The sequence below is a fragment of the Strongylocentrotus purpuratus genome, unplaced genomic scaffold, assembly GCF_000002235.5.
Source record: "Strongylocentrotus purpuratus isolate Spur 01 unplaced genomic scaffold, Spur_5.0 spur5_scaffold_13, whole genome shotgun sequence".
NCBI classification, from domain to species: domain Eukaryota; kingdom Metazoa; phylum Echinodermata; class Echinoidea; order Camarodonta; family Strongylocentrotidae; genus Strongylocentrotus; species Strongylocentrotus purpuratus.
Window position 1 is genome coordinate 3777644 of NW_022145598.1, and position 13996 is coordinate 3791639.

Sequence of the window (13996 nt, forward strand, 5' to 3'; positions counted from 1 at the left end):
TCTGGTCGATTCCACACCGATGCTTTCACAATGCAATCGCATGACCAGAACTCAACTTCATCTTTAAGTGCTTATATGTATTGAAGGTCATTACTTCAGGTGGCAAATATGCAGCTCTTTTTTTGCCTATTGTAGGAGTCGGTTTATTCTTTCATAACTCACCGGTACAATTGTCCAGTTTGAAATTCATGAACTGAATGGATTTTACTGTTATCCCAAATAAAGCTCAATTGATTGAGTTCCTTTGGCAAAAATTTATGATTGAGGTATGCTTCAGGAATGCATTGTAATTTCAACAAATCTCCTGTATTAGTTACAAAGGCACCACAATAATAACTATTACAATGTCATAATAAACAAAGCATGATTTCATTATACAGTAGGCTTGCGGGTGCACCATGTGAGAGAGAGAGGGAGGATTGAGGAGTCCTGAAAAAGACTCTCGGTAATCTTTCTTGAGGGTTTGTAGTCCTGAAAAGGACTGTTTGGTATAGTCTTGAAAAAGACTGTTGGTTATCTTTTCTTAGCATATAGTTCTCATAGCGCTTGGAGAGGATGAGTGGCGGGGGTGGCTCGACGTTTCAAACAGGTTGACTATCCGTTTCTCTCACATGGTGCACCTGCAAGCCTACTGTATATCTACATCACCATGCAAGCCGACACTTACAAGCAGCATCTAATGATTTAATGAATTTTACATTTTAAGTAATTGCATTTCTTCCATGAGAAAAATTATAAAATTTCAAAGAATGATTGAAATTGGTCCTTATCGATGGGGTATGGTTTCAAAAACGTTATATAAAAGAGTACGCAAAGAAAATATACAGCAAAATGTCTGATGCCTAAAACGCCACCATAACTGCTAACAAATCACAATACAAAAGACAAACATTGAAGAAAAAAGGGTCAATAAACATGTCTAAAATATGTCACTTAAAACATGGGGTTGTTCTTGCTTATGGCACAAGTCCGGTTTAATCTACGCCAGCTACTATATAAGATACACTTTCATGCAAGGTCTTTTATACATGCAAACATGTGGCTCCTGTTACAAAAAAACACTTTTAATCTTTAATAGAAGATAACGATGCTTCATGCAAACAATTTCCTGCTTTGTCTAAAGCCATAGAACTAAAAAGCAGTGGCCTCGTATATGTAGGTCTCTCTATGTATTGTAATTGTGATCGAGTCATTAATGCACTACGTGGGGTATTAAACTGCATCATTGGTACATCACACATACATGGTCGTACAAAGGAGCAATACATTGGTTATTAATGCACTACGGAGGGTAATGGTATCAAACTGCCTTGATAGATCATATCACACATACACGACCATACAAAGGAAAAATAATCATGCCCTATTCTGAATCTACAAATTTAGGTACATCTGTGCATATATTGTACATGTACATGTACATCAAAGTCTATCATGTATTTTGGAGTGCAGACATGTATGAAAATGACTGAATTGAATAAACTACATGAAGTCTCTCTAACCAATACAATTAATTTCACTGTCATATCATCAATAATTTCTTCTAAAAAAGCATGCAACACAATATAAAACCCTTGCAGATTGTATAATTTCCTTACACATATTACACATAATAAAAGAGATAAATGTACAAGAACAGTAGCTGTCAAGTGTATTCTGCATATATGTATTTTATTTTTTTTAAAGTATGTAATCCAATATGGACTATGAGGCCTAATCTGTCCCATTAATTCTTGCCATCAGCATTGCTATCGGCCAGCAATGGTTTTGGAACTGGAGGGTGCTAGGTTAAATTCCTTGTTAATTAATTTCTTGTTCTTTCCATTTTCTTACACATGAATCAAGAAAAATTTGTATTTTCGTAACTGACTCTCAAATTATTTTTCATTACATTTTAGTTTATAAAATCATTTCCATTTCTTTGTTGAAAACTGTTCAATTCTGATTCATTTGAGTTGATTTACATTTCAAGTTTATCTGTCATAGGCAAATAACGCAACACCCTGTTACTTGATATTCTAACCTTCTTCCATAACAATAACAATGGATACATGTACCAAGTCATTGAGCAGTTTAAAAAAGTGGTTTGTTTCAATCCAAGATGATTGTCACATGTAGTTTAGACCCTGATACATAGTTTATAAAGTACAATCAAAGTGAAAAGAAAAGACAAGACTAAATCTAGGTAAGAACACTCTCGCAGATGAACATGTGATCGTCTGTCTTGTCTTCTTATCGCAGCTGCAGCAGCTCCACTTCAAAGATCAGCGTTGAATTGGGTGGGATCGTAAAAATAGCAGTCAAGGAAAATCAAACTTCATTCAAAATTAGCACAAGATGAAATTAGAAGTCTACTTTAGTATCACTTTGAATTAAATAAAAGCATAAAAATGAAAGAAACAATTAAATGACAGTTTTAGGAAAATTTGATTAAAAATGAGAAAGTTATAAAGATTTAAAGTTGCAATTAATCAAAAGGAAAATTGGCAACACTGTAATTAACCTTGCAAGCAAGCAATCACAGATTCATTTTATCTCACCGAGATGAAATACCCTTTAACTCTTTCTTAAATCGGTATTCTGCGAATCATGTAAACAAGATTTGATCTAACTGATGCCTCAGTCACACCTTTGCATGTTTGGCTTGCGTATTGCTGCAAATCTATGGCAAGCCGTTTCAACATTTATTCCTATTTATTGATATCAAGAAATCAAATTCTTGATATCAAGAATTACCATTGCTTTACAACATATTTAGAAATGGATTCTTGATATCAAGAATCCATTTCTAAATATCGAGAGGAATAAATGTTTAAACGGCTTGCCATACGGAAGCCAAATACGCAAAGGTGTGACTGAGGCATAAGAAATGCCCATCTGTGATGTGATAACCGATAAGAAATGTTGTTCAGATTTCACTCTCTAAAGGTTGAGCCAATAGAATCACATTCTACCTGTGTCTTCAGCAAGAGAGCACAAATGCGTCGTTTTGACAGTTTTCACTTACCATGCCTCAAAGCGGCAGCGCTCACACACTTTTGCTAGGATTTCCTTGAAAAATGGCCGACTTAGACCCCGTTTACAGTGAGAAAAGGGCCAGGGCCGCGGCCGGGGCCGAGCCAGGCCTACTCGACCTCGCAATTTTGTGCGTTTACAGTGGCAGGCTCGTCCGCGGCCTAAATTGTAACCTTTCAATATTTTGTCAGAGTGGCGCTCTGCATGTAAACAAACGATTATTTGGGGGGCGTGCCGGGGGTCACAGTGCAGATCCGGTCGCGCGCGATTGGCAGTGAATCTTTCCGAGTGGTGAGTCAACACACCGATTACTGAGCTGGGAGACATTGCCAGGCATAGCACCAGGTGGGGGGGCATAAATCAAAATTTTTTTTTTTTTTTGTACCTGTGTTTAAAGGTAAAGACCAGTTATGAAAGAAAGACCAGTTGTGAAAGAAACTTTGTGGAATCGATCAGAAAAGGTTGATAATCTAGCATCTAGCATCTGCAAGGTTCTGGAATCATCAAAATGATAAGAAATTTGGCCCATTCTTCGTAAAGTTACAAGCACTATACACAGAAAGATGTATATGGGACTATCCTATATCTCTCACAGACCATGAGAGAAACAAATTTACCAAATATATGAATTAGTAGGCGGTTTCCCGGCAAATTTTTTATCGTCATGTATTAGTCAAAACATATTCTTTCACATGATTGGTAATGAGAGCTTCCATTTCATTTTTTGAAATTGGGGCGTTTCCAATACTGGTCTTTACCTTTAAGACGCACCCCCGACTTTCAATTTTTTTGGCGGCAAAAAAGTACGTCTTATACACAGAGATTTACGGCATGTTACTTCAATAGGTGCAATAAAAAGGATATACTGGGGGGTATCCCCTCGCTCCGTAGGCATAATCCGGGGAGCATGTCAAAATCGCTGTGGTTCCAACACTCATCTAAAAGGAAAAACACAGGACAGATTATTCATTTTTACTGAAGTCAATGACAATACCCATCACATAAAACTTTGGTAATATCAAGGGAATACTTTCAGTTCCTGAATTTTCTACACTTTATACAATCACTTTAAACTGATATTAAGTTGGTTTTGATTAAAGCAGAAAAATGTGAGGAACAAGTCAGCGACAGTTTCAGCAAAATCCGAAAGTTATGAATCACAATCAAACACAAATTGGCAAGTCTGTGACGTATCTTGCGAGGCTTCCCCCCCCCCCCCACCCCCCCCACCCCTTCAGTGCTCTGTACTTTACAAAAAATCCCAAATGTCAATTTTTTGCCCTAAAGACAGTTTTCAATCATAAAAGCACTCTCATTAACCACTTGACTGCTATTGGCTTAAAGCGCATTCATACCCCCTGTGCTACTGCATTTTTGTACAGTCGAACCTGCTTTAGTGACCACTTGTCTACAAAGGCCACATTTGTTGTTTCCCTTGAAAATGGTTTCTCATTGAATAATGTACTAAAGGAACCTGTCTATAAAGACCACCTGTCTACAAAGGCCACTTTTTGTGTTTCCCTTAGGTAGTGGATACAAACAGGTTTGACTGTACTGTACAAAAACCTGACAAAAACTGTACACTGTACAAAGAAAAAAAAGCCAGATTTTTTTGTAAGAGCGCCATCTACTGTTCAAGACCTGTATAACATCCTTGCAGTGCTACGGTCTTGAAAGTGCAATGCCCTAAGCATGTACATGTACATGGGTAGCAGTCAGGTGGTTAATGGATGAAAAAGTCTTCTTACCTGGGCTACCCCTTCATCCCATGCTTTGATGACCTGGCCTGCTCCAATCTTGAATTCAAATGGTTTCCCACGATCTTTGGAGGAATCAAACTTTTCCCCATTTGTCAGTGTTCCTGGAATTAAAAGTGTTAAATGTAAAGGTGATTTCTGGTCAAGCCCTTACATTCCAAAGAAACAGTCTGGCAGCAACTGAGAGATAGGCTGATTATATACCGGTAATACAAAACACTTTTAACGGCTTACTTCGAATCATTGGTTCATCGTGTTAGGTTGGGTGGTCGCATTTCCCAACCTTTTGTGTGACCCAAAAATTGTGATATTCGAGGAGTAACTGGGTACATTTTTATCGAAAGGGGCCTGCTGCACATATCTAATCACTATGCTCGAATCTATTTTTATACTGCTTTTTACCGTAGAGGACAGTATAGTGGATTCTAGCCTCGTGCTCAACATAAACACATGTAATTCTGCACGGACATAGCAGCAGGCCCATTCTAATAATAAATGTACCTATAGTAACTCCTTAAATATCACCATTTCTGTGGCTTTTCTTGGACAACTATTGTATTTTTCCTCCAAGTTATGTATCTGCTTACAGTGATTTTGAGTACTGGGTAGTTGTCTTTCCAATTGTGCTCTTGTAGTTATTAATGATTTCTTGTTACGATCACATATATTTGTTTGGGTTCGTTTCGGCACGCATTACAGCTAATGAAGTGCACTGTGTATTCTTTCCGTGACTAGTATAGTCTAAACTTGCCTTGCAACAGCTATCAGTATCGAAACTTGTTGTGATTACCAAGTAATTTTCAGCTTTTAAAAGAAGCATGCTGTGTTTAAAATAAGATAAAAACATTTATTTATTCATTCGGTATGTTGTAAAGAAGAATTTTTAGAAAGCCGGTTTATCATTCTAAAATAAATATTTTTTAACCAGATTTATTCATCCTGCCGAGACCCAGTCAGTACTGTAGCTAGCTGTGCTGGCAACAATAACCCCATGCAGCAAACTGCTTTGCAGCCCATTTTATAACGGCAGTTCAGATCGATTCAGGATGAGCTAGAATATGATTGGTAAAAATTAAATACTTAAAAAGAGTTATAAGATGGATTTATTTTAGTAGTGTGCAATACTGCAATTTCTTACATATTTCATTATTTTTATCGGAGCGTCAGTACTAGTGCTGTAGCCAAACCGCCGAACCGAACAGAAGTTCGCCGAACATGGCACTTCCGAACCAAACCGAACCGAACGCAAAGGTTTGGTTCGGATGATCGGCAGAAAAATATTAACGTTTTTGCAAGCTAATAAACTTGTCGATTCGTACCTAATTTTCACGTTATGATTGCTCATATTATATTTACTTTTTTCCCATTTTCCGCCTTTGTGATTTATGCCTATCCAGTGGTGGGCGTGACTTCACTGGCGCCATTTAAATCCCAAATCCTGACCACGCTACGTCGCGATCGCAAGCCATAAACAAGAATACATGTGCGTGATCAAAACTAGTTCAGCTCAAGCCCATTCAACAAAAAGTTAATATTTTAATTGTAACAATATCGGACAAAAAATTTTACAATATAAATAATGAAATAAATATATATATATATATTATACTACTTTTTAGTATGGTATTTATTTATTCACGAGAAAAAGGGATTTTATATTTTTCCTATTGAAAATAAAAACAGTTATTGACGAGCCTGAATCTCCATTCAAGATGGCAGCTTTCATGTTTCTAACATTAGACAACAACCGTCTCGGAAAATCTTTAAAAAAATATCATTTATTGACAAATTGAAAACATGATTCTTTTAAAATTGAAAATAATACACGATGCAAGACGGAAATACAAATGTAAGTAGTATTTTTCTTCACAAATAATTACGTTTAGAGCAGTTTTTTAATGTGAAATTCGTGCTGGTCGGAAGCAGTGTGCAGACGTCCTCCGTGCTGGTCGGGCCCGGCAGGCCAGCCGGCCCGCCCAGTGCCGACCACCGTGGCTATAACGCTGCTTGCTATTATAATTACCGAACCCCGAACCGAACCAAGTTCGGGTGAAAAATTGCCGAACCGAACCGAACACGAACATAGCATCTGACTTACAGCACTAGTCAGTACCCAAAAAACGAAACCAGGACCCGACGGCAATATGGTGATCAAAAAGGCTAGGAGTAGAAATTGAGTTGAGGATCAACATAACCACAACAGTAAACTGTTGGCCCCTAAAGCAAAAGAAAAAGGGACAGGGAGAGAGAGAGAGAGAGAGAGAGAGAGAGAAAGAGAGAGAGAAAGAAAGAAAGAGACAGAGAGAGGGGGAGAGAGAGAGAGAGGGGGAGATAGAAAGAGGGAGAGGGAGAGAGAGAGGGAAATAAAGAGAAAGAGAGAGAAAGAGAGAGAAAGAGAGAGAGAGAGAGAGAGAGAGAGAGAGGGAGTAGGAGATTGAGTCAGAGAGAGGGAGAGGGAGTAAGACAGAGGGAGAATAGGGGGGGGGGGGGGGAGAGGAGTATCCAACTTACCAGTGTAGTGAACTGAAACAGTCTGTCCTTTCTGGGGGAATGTCTTACCTGTAAAGATAAAGAGGATGCACTAATTTATCATTCATATAAAAGGAAAACTAACCCAAAGAAATAACTTTACTTATTCTGAGAGATTTATTGTATTCTTGCCCATTAGTCTACAAGACTCCCCACCAAAGTGTACGAGAGAGGCATAAAGCAAGATATCAGATAATGAGCTAATATGCAATTTACATTTCAAAAACGCTGACCTCCAACAAAAGTTTTTGATGTTGGTTCTGCCGGAAATTTAAAAAAATGTGGAGTATACAAAGATGGAGTGTCACTAAATTCAGCTAACTCCCTGTGCGTGCTTAAATATAGGGTTTCTGAACGATTTTTCAATTTTCCCTCTTGGATCGTTTTTCACCATATTATGATTGGATAATTAAAATCGTTTACTCAGAATAATACATTTCAAATTTCAAGACACACCGATGTTTCTTTCAAAAGAAACAGCCCCCCAAAATCTTGGCAATATTAATCCATTTTGGACACGCTACATGTATTTTGTTTTGCTAAACACCTGCATCGCATGATTTTATGCAAGTGTACGCATGTTGCTTAGCTGCATGCGCTACTTGAGCGCGAACGCAAGCTCCACCTCCGTTGCCTTCCGTGTGCGGGTCCATTCACTAAATCATGCACACGCAGTCCGAATGCATGATTCTATGTGTCGTCACCATGGGTTTGGGTTTGGGCTGAGTGGAGCTCACGCCTCCATGATCCGGAAAATGGGTGGAAGGGTATTTTGAATTTCAAACTGTAATGGCTTGTGTTGTGACTAGCGGAAAAAAAAACGCATGGATAGGTCTATATTCCTTACGACTGGGATTACTAATCGCTCGGGGCATCATTTTTGTGTGAAGGTATCTACTGTAATGTCTCAGATCCTCAGCGCCCGTCTGCAACCCGGCATCGGTATGCACTTGTATTATGCGGTTTGCTGTGAAACCTGTGAAAAAGTGTACTAGATAAATATCGTTTTTCCAAAATAGGGTAGCGCGCCCGGTATTCTGTCAATTCCCAGTATTCGGTCAGACAGCCGTTTCAACAGCTGTAACAATTTAAAAAATAATTAATGAGCCGCGAAACTTGCACAAATCAGGCAGCTGAACAACTTTTCTTAACTCTCAAAATTAAATCAGATGTAGGGCCCCGGAAAGATCTCCAACTTAGCTCGAAATTGGTCAGTGTCGCACCACTTTCTGCACTTCCGCGTTCTGTTAGCACATGCGCTAACATGCATACATGTAGCCATATGTAGAAGTCTATTGCGAAACAACTTTGTGTGTTATCGCAGTGAATTTAGTATGTGTGTGAAGAGGAGCTCTTCCTAGACCGTGGGCCGAGCGCGATTTTAGGGCTTAGTTTTCTTTTTTTGGACTGACTTTGTGGTACATAGTTTTTGGTAACCAGAAATTAGGATAAAAATACACAAGTCCCAAATCAGCTTATTCCTGCGAATGAGTCCTTGTCGTTCGTATAAAACATAAGTTTAATTGACAAGTTATTTAAGAGAAATGTGCGTGAACGAGACCGCCAACTCTCCGTTCGTACACGTGTATAAACTCACCGTGCGACGAGAGTGAAACAGCGCATTCTCCGTCTCCGTCGTACGAAGAAATTATGTAATCCATTCGAATATTTCACAAAGCCAATCACATTTGCTGATGTGAATAATATGATTTTGCAAATATGAACTGCGAAAACTAATGAAAACCTCGTCAGGGTGAAAATATTTCGAAAATGAGGGGTCATAGCTACCATGAAACAGACGAGAAATAGCGCGTTGCCAATTTGATATTATTGTAAGGATCGTATGCAATTCTCTTGAATGTACACTGATTTGTGTAGAGATCAGTGGCTCCGTACTGACAAGACTCGAGTAAGTTTTGTGTAATTAAAACTTTTGATGAAAAAATTTCTTGTATTAGCAATGCAATGGTAGTTTGAGAATAGGCCTACAGAATTAGAGCAGGGCGCGACAAACCCGCTTGCCCGACGTCCCGGGGCAACCAAATTGAGCCGTCGGGCAAGTAAATCAAATTATCACTTGCCCGATTCGGGCAAGTGATACTTTTACAGTAATTTCCTAGTGTCCAAGAACTCTACCATTCACCCGTCAACTTCTTACCCGTCGTCAAAATCCAGAAGCAAAAAAGCGATCGTTCCGATTTCGAAAAAACTTCACAGACAGCTAGCCAGCTCAGCTAGCTCAGCGCGCATGCAACAGTGACACTTCAAGCCATGAATGCCGCTCCGCCTCCACGCACGGCCGGCCGTGAGCTAGCTAGAGACAGCTAGCGCGATCGTACCAGCTGCGAGCTTATTCGCGCTCTCTCTCTCTAGCTCTGCAGGCCGCACCGACAGGCCTTTGCTATTCTCTGATTGCCGATTGGTTGAATCACGCCAAATATGACGTCATTATTCTAGGGAAATGAACACGTGCGAATCGGAATGGAATAAACAACAGGGATTTTCTAGTAAGTACAAAAAGTCAAATGTTTGATATTTATTCATAATGACTGTTAATGATTGTGAACATATTATTTAAAACTCGCTGCTCATATAAATCAGATGAATGTTTTTGTCTCGTTTTCAATTTATTACTGCGGTCTCAAGATCCGACCGAGCGAGTCATTTTGATAATAGTATCGAGACCCCCAGAATATAAGCCGTTGTTGTTTTGTTTTCATGGTTTTAGCGACGTTGTTTAGTCTAGTTTTCGCATACTTATCCGAGATTTATCGTAAAATATCTTCAATATTATTATTTAGTAAGAATTTACAAATTTTGGCATGATATTTATAGCAGTGAATGATGAAATAAAAATGTCCGTACTTTATTTAAAATAGTTGATTACCCATTATTTACATGACGTTTCTTGATGGAAGAGTTGACCCAAATTATTAACAGCTGAAAATTAGCCTACGTTTCCAAATGACAGCGGCTTGCACAGACACACACGTGCGTTGATCAGCTGTTTTTTCTCGATTGTGCTAGTAAACAAAAAGTTTTGGGCAAGTGGAAATATTGTTTGGGCAAGTAAATTGAAAACCCACTTGCCCGACAGGGCAAGTGGTGAAAAAAATTCTTGTAGCACCCTGTAGAGTCCCTAAATATTCATTGTAATTATAAAAAAAGATATATGTCTTTTTGTATTTCCAGTCTTGTAGTAGTTTTTACATGTTTTCAAATGTTTGATTTTTTTTTTGGGGGGGGGGGGGGGGGACACGCTTAATAAGGTATACGGGATGTGGGTGACTTTTCTTTCCTGGAGGAAGAAAAATGACAATGTTTATTCAAAATTACACTGCATTCACTGGCTTAAAGAGAAGGTTGAGTTCTGGGAAGAGGTGAAAAATAATTTGTGAGCATTACTCATTCTTATTATGCAAGTGTGGAAGAATATCAGTTAAGACATGTTCCCTGAAAAGCATGGCCCTTCAAATGCCTTCATATTCGAAATATGCATGTAACATCGTAAAAATCGGGGGGCCGGCTTTTTACGCCACGTTTTCGTGTAGTCCCATATACATCTTTCTGTGCAAGTGTTTGTAACTTTACCAAGACTTGGCCACATTTCTTATCATTTTGATGATTCCAGAACCTTGCAATACACACAAATTCTTATATGCTAGATGATCAACCTTTTCTGGTCGGTTCCACACCGTTTCTTTCACAATGCAATCGCATGACCAGAACTCAACTTCATCTTTAAAAATTGATAACAAATACATGCTGAGGTATTATATGTGAAGTGTACAGAATGATGATGTATAATTTTATGTGACATGTGACAATTTATTTCTTCAATCATTTATTCATGTTCATCTTTAATAAATTCATTGGTTTCTTCCTTTATAAAATATTTTATTTTTGGTTAACAAATTATGCCATGGGGTGGGGGTACTCACATTTTGGTTCCGACTGGGGTGTGCCGCTAACAACTGACACCTTGTCACCATTTGTTCAGTCAAAAATGTCATAAGTCCTGACAAAATGTATAAGGCCGACAACTAACCCGTACCTATATTTAATGGTCATTTAGGCAGAACGGGGGCCATTATTTAAAAGTTTTTTTTTTTGTATACCGTCCAGCGAAAAAATGAGCTAAAATATCCGATCTGAATTAGGCCTACAAAACCCTAACCCTTAAGTTATTTTTTTGTGAAAAAATCATGCATTCCGGCGGCACATGATTCCCGTCCCGGATCCCCGTAAACCTTTATAAATATATTTATTTTTATTCATTTATTTTTGGTTAAGTGGAAGCCTTCACATACCGACATTTATCTTTCATTTCACATTCTCATCCAGTAAATGGTTCTTCGCACATACATGTAGATGGGCATTCAGTTCATCAAAACATAACAAAACTAACAGAAAATATTATGCTCTTAAATCTGTGTATTTTACTTATTAAACAATATTATTGAGTGGTTTCTTGTAAGTATCGGCTTCTGGTATACAGATCTGACAGGAAGAGGGGAAAACATGGAAAAGGATATAAAACCTTGTTACCATTTGTTTAGTCAAAAATGTATAAGTCCTGACAAATAAAATTTCTGTAAACCAAACATGTATGAAAACATTCTTTATAACTATAATAACATCACATGATTTCAAAATCCAGACGACATAAAATTATACATTATCATTCTGTACACTTCACATATATACCTCAGCATGTATCTGTTATCAATTTTTAAGCCAGTGAATGCAGTGTAATTTTGAATAAACATTGTCATATTTCTTCCTCCAGGAAAGAAAAGTCATCCACATCCCGTATACCTTATTAAGCGTGTCCCCCCCCCCCCCCCAAAAAAAAATCAAAAAATCAAACATTTGAAAACATGTAAAAACTACTACAAGACTGGAAATACAAAAAGATATATATCTTTTTTTATAATTACAATGAATATTTAGGGGCTCTAATTCTGTAGGCCTATTCTCAAACTACCATTGCATTGCTAATACAAGAAATTTTTTCATCAAAAGTTTTAATTACACAAAACTTACTCGAGTCTTGTCAGTACGGAGCCACTGATCTCTACACAGATCAGTGTACATTCAAGAGAATTGCATACGATCCTTACAATAATATCAAATTGGCAACGCGCTATTTCTCGTCTGTTTCATGGTAGCTATGACCCCTCATTTTCGAAATATTTTCACCCTGACGAGGTTTTCATTAGTTTTCACAGTTAATATTTGCAAAATCATATTATTTACATCAGCAAATGTGATTGGCTTTGTGAAATATTCGAATGGATTACATAATTTCTTCGTACGACGGAGACGGAGAATGTGCTGTTTCACTCTCGTCGCACGGTGAGTTAATACACGTGTACATGTACGAACAGAGAGTTGGCGGTCTCGTTCACGCACATTTCTCTTAAATAACTTGTCAATTAAACTTATGTTTTATACGAACGACAAGGACTCATTCGCAGGAATAAGCTGATTTGGGATTTGTGTATTTTTATCTTTTTATTAACATTATCTAAATCTTGAACCAGAATCTATGCAACGAACTGGAAGGAAAATCGCGCTCGGCCCACGGTCTATCCGTGTTCGCTCCATCGCAGCGAATTTGCAAATGACGCACTTGCCGATGTGCAAGAGGTATTTATACGATACCCTTGCCATGCGGTATCGCTCGTCCAGTATTCGGTCAACGCATTGACAATCAGTGCTTTATCGCGCAATTGTGTGAAAATAGCGCGCAAATACGCTTCGCTCCTTTGCAACAGAGATTCCACGCACAAATCGCGTGACCGAATTCTAGTCGGCGCGACCGAATTCTGGGCAGAAAAATGCTCTGTCTTCTTTCGGAAATATTTTTCTTATCATCATTCTTTATTTTAAGTGACTATTAAATCCTGTTAGAGGAATATTTTTCTGTTCTTTTGATGGGTAGATTGCAAAATAAAAGAGGTAAGAATTCAAAATATTAGTGATTTCCCCTTAAGTGACCGAATACTGGGCACTCTACCCTAGACCTAGAAAAAAAATTAACACGAAACAGGTAATAAACAATACGACTTTTAGTTTTAACTCATGATCTCTATTTAGACATTAAGGTCTAGATTCTAGGGCCGGGGTGTAACTTTAGATCTAGACTAGATCTAGGTCTAGACTCTGTCTCTAAATTTTGGGTAGGTCTAGATTCTAGACCTAGATTTCTAGATCTAAAATGTCTAACTACCACCTACTAGGCCTAGATCTAGACCTATGTTTTATCTCCACGCCGGAGTTACGGGTTAAATTTTGGATAGGTTTCTGAACAAGCGCTAAGAAATGACCCATATCCGACAGTTATTTCTGTCTAACCAATACGAGCACTGTCTGTAGTGTGTAGACCTACGTACCGTACGTAGCTAGGATCAGTGGACATGGTGAAACTTGGACATGTTGGAAGTTGAACAAGGCCATAAACATGATGAATAATCTTCCAAATAATCCCTTTTACGAGTGGCTTATCTTCATCTAACATAACATTACTTAAGATTTAAATCAAATTTTCTTACCATCCCCTGGTTTAGTAACGTTAACCTCGACACCCATATTGTATAACTATAAGGCGATCTTTTGTGAGAAAGGAGACAAATTACTCAGCTTCCTAAGCTATTCTGCTCGCTCGAAATATCAAAGTTGCGCATGCGCCA

At 38.2% G+C, this 13996-nt stretch overlaps 1 protein-coding gene across 1 annotated transcript; it reads right to left on the bottom strand.

Moving 5' to 3' along the window:
- Positions 1-1043: 1043 nt before the first annotated feature.
- On the bottom strand, positions 1044-13996 carry LOC763313 (12 kDa FK506-binding protein). Its single transcript, XM_030982730.1, has 5 exons — positions 13859-13996; positions 7284-7331; positions 4764-4876; positions 3880-3953; positions 1044-2287 (listed from the first exon to the last, which is right to left on the bottom strand). The coding sequence occupies exons 1-5, from the start codon at positions 13893-13895 to the stop codon at positions 2233-2235; spliced, it is 327 nt and encodes a 108-aa protein (XP_030838590.1). The 5' UTR covers positions 13896-13996; the 3' UTR covers positions 1044-2232.

Bases quoted from the DNA above. Each gene is read 5' to 3' on its own strand.
- LOC763313 (XM_030982730.1), bottom strand. From the start codon at position 13,895: ATGGGTGTCGAGGTTAACGTTACTAAACCAGGGGATG. The intron at 7,332-13,858 runs GTAAGAAAATTT...TTATCTTTACAG, and splicing joins CGTTACTAAACCAGGGGATG to GTAAGACATTCCCCCAGAAA. The intron at 2,288-3,879 runs ATATCCTTTTTA...TGCTATTTTTAC, and splicing joins GCGAGGGGATACCCCCCAGT to GATCCCACCCAATTCAACGC.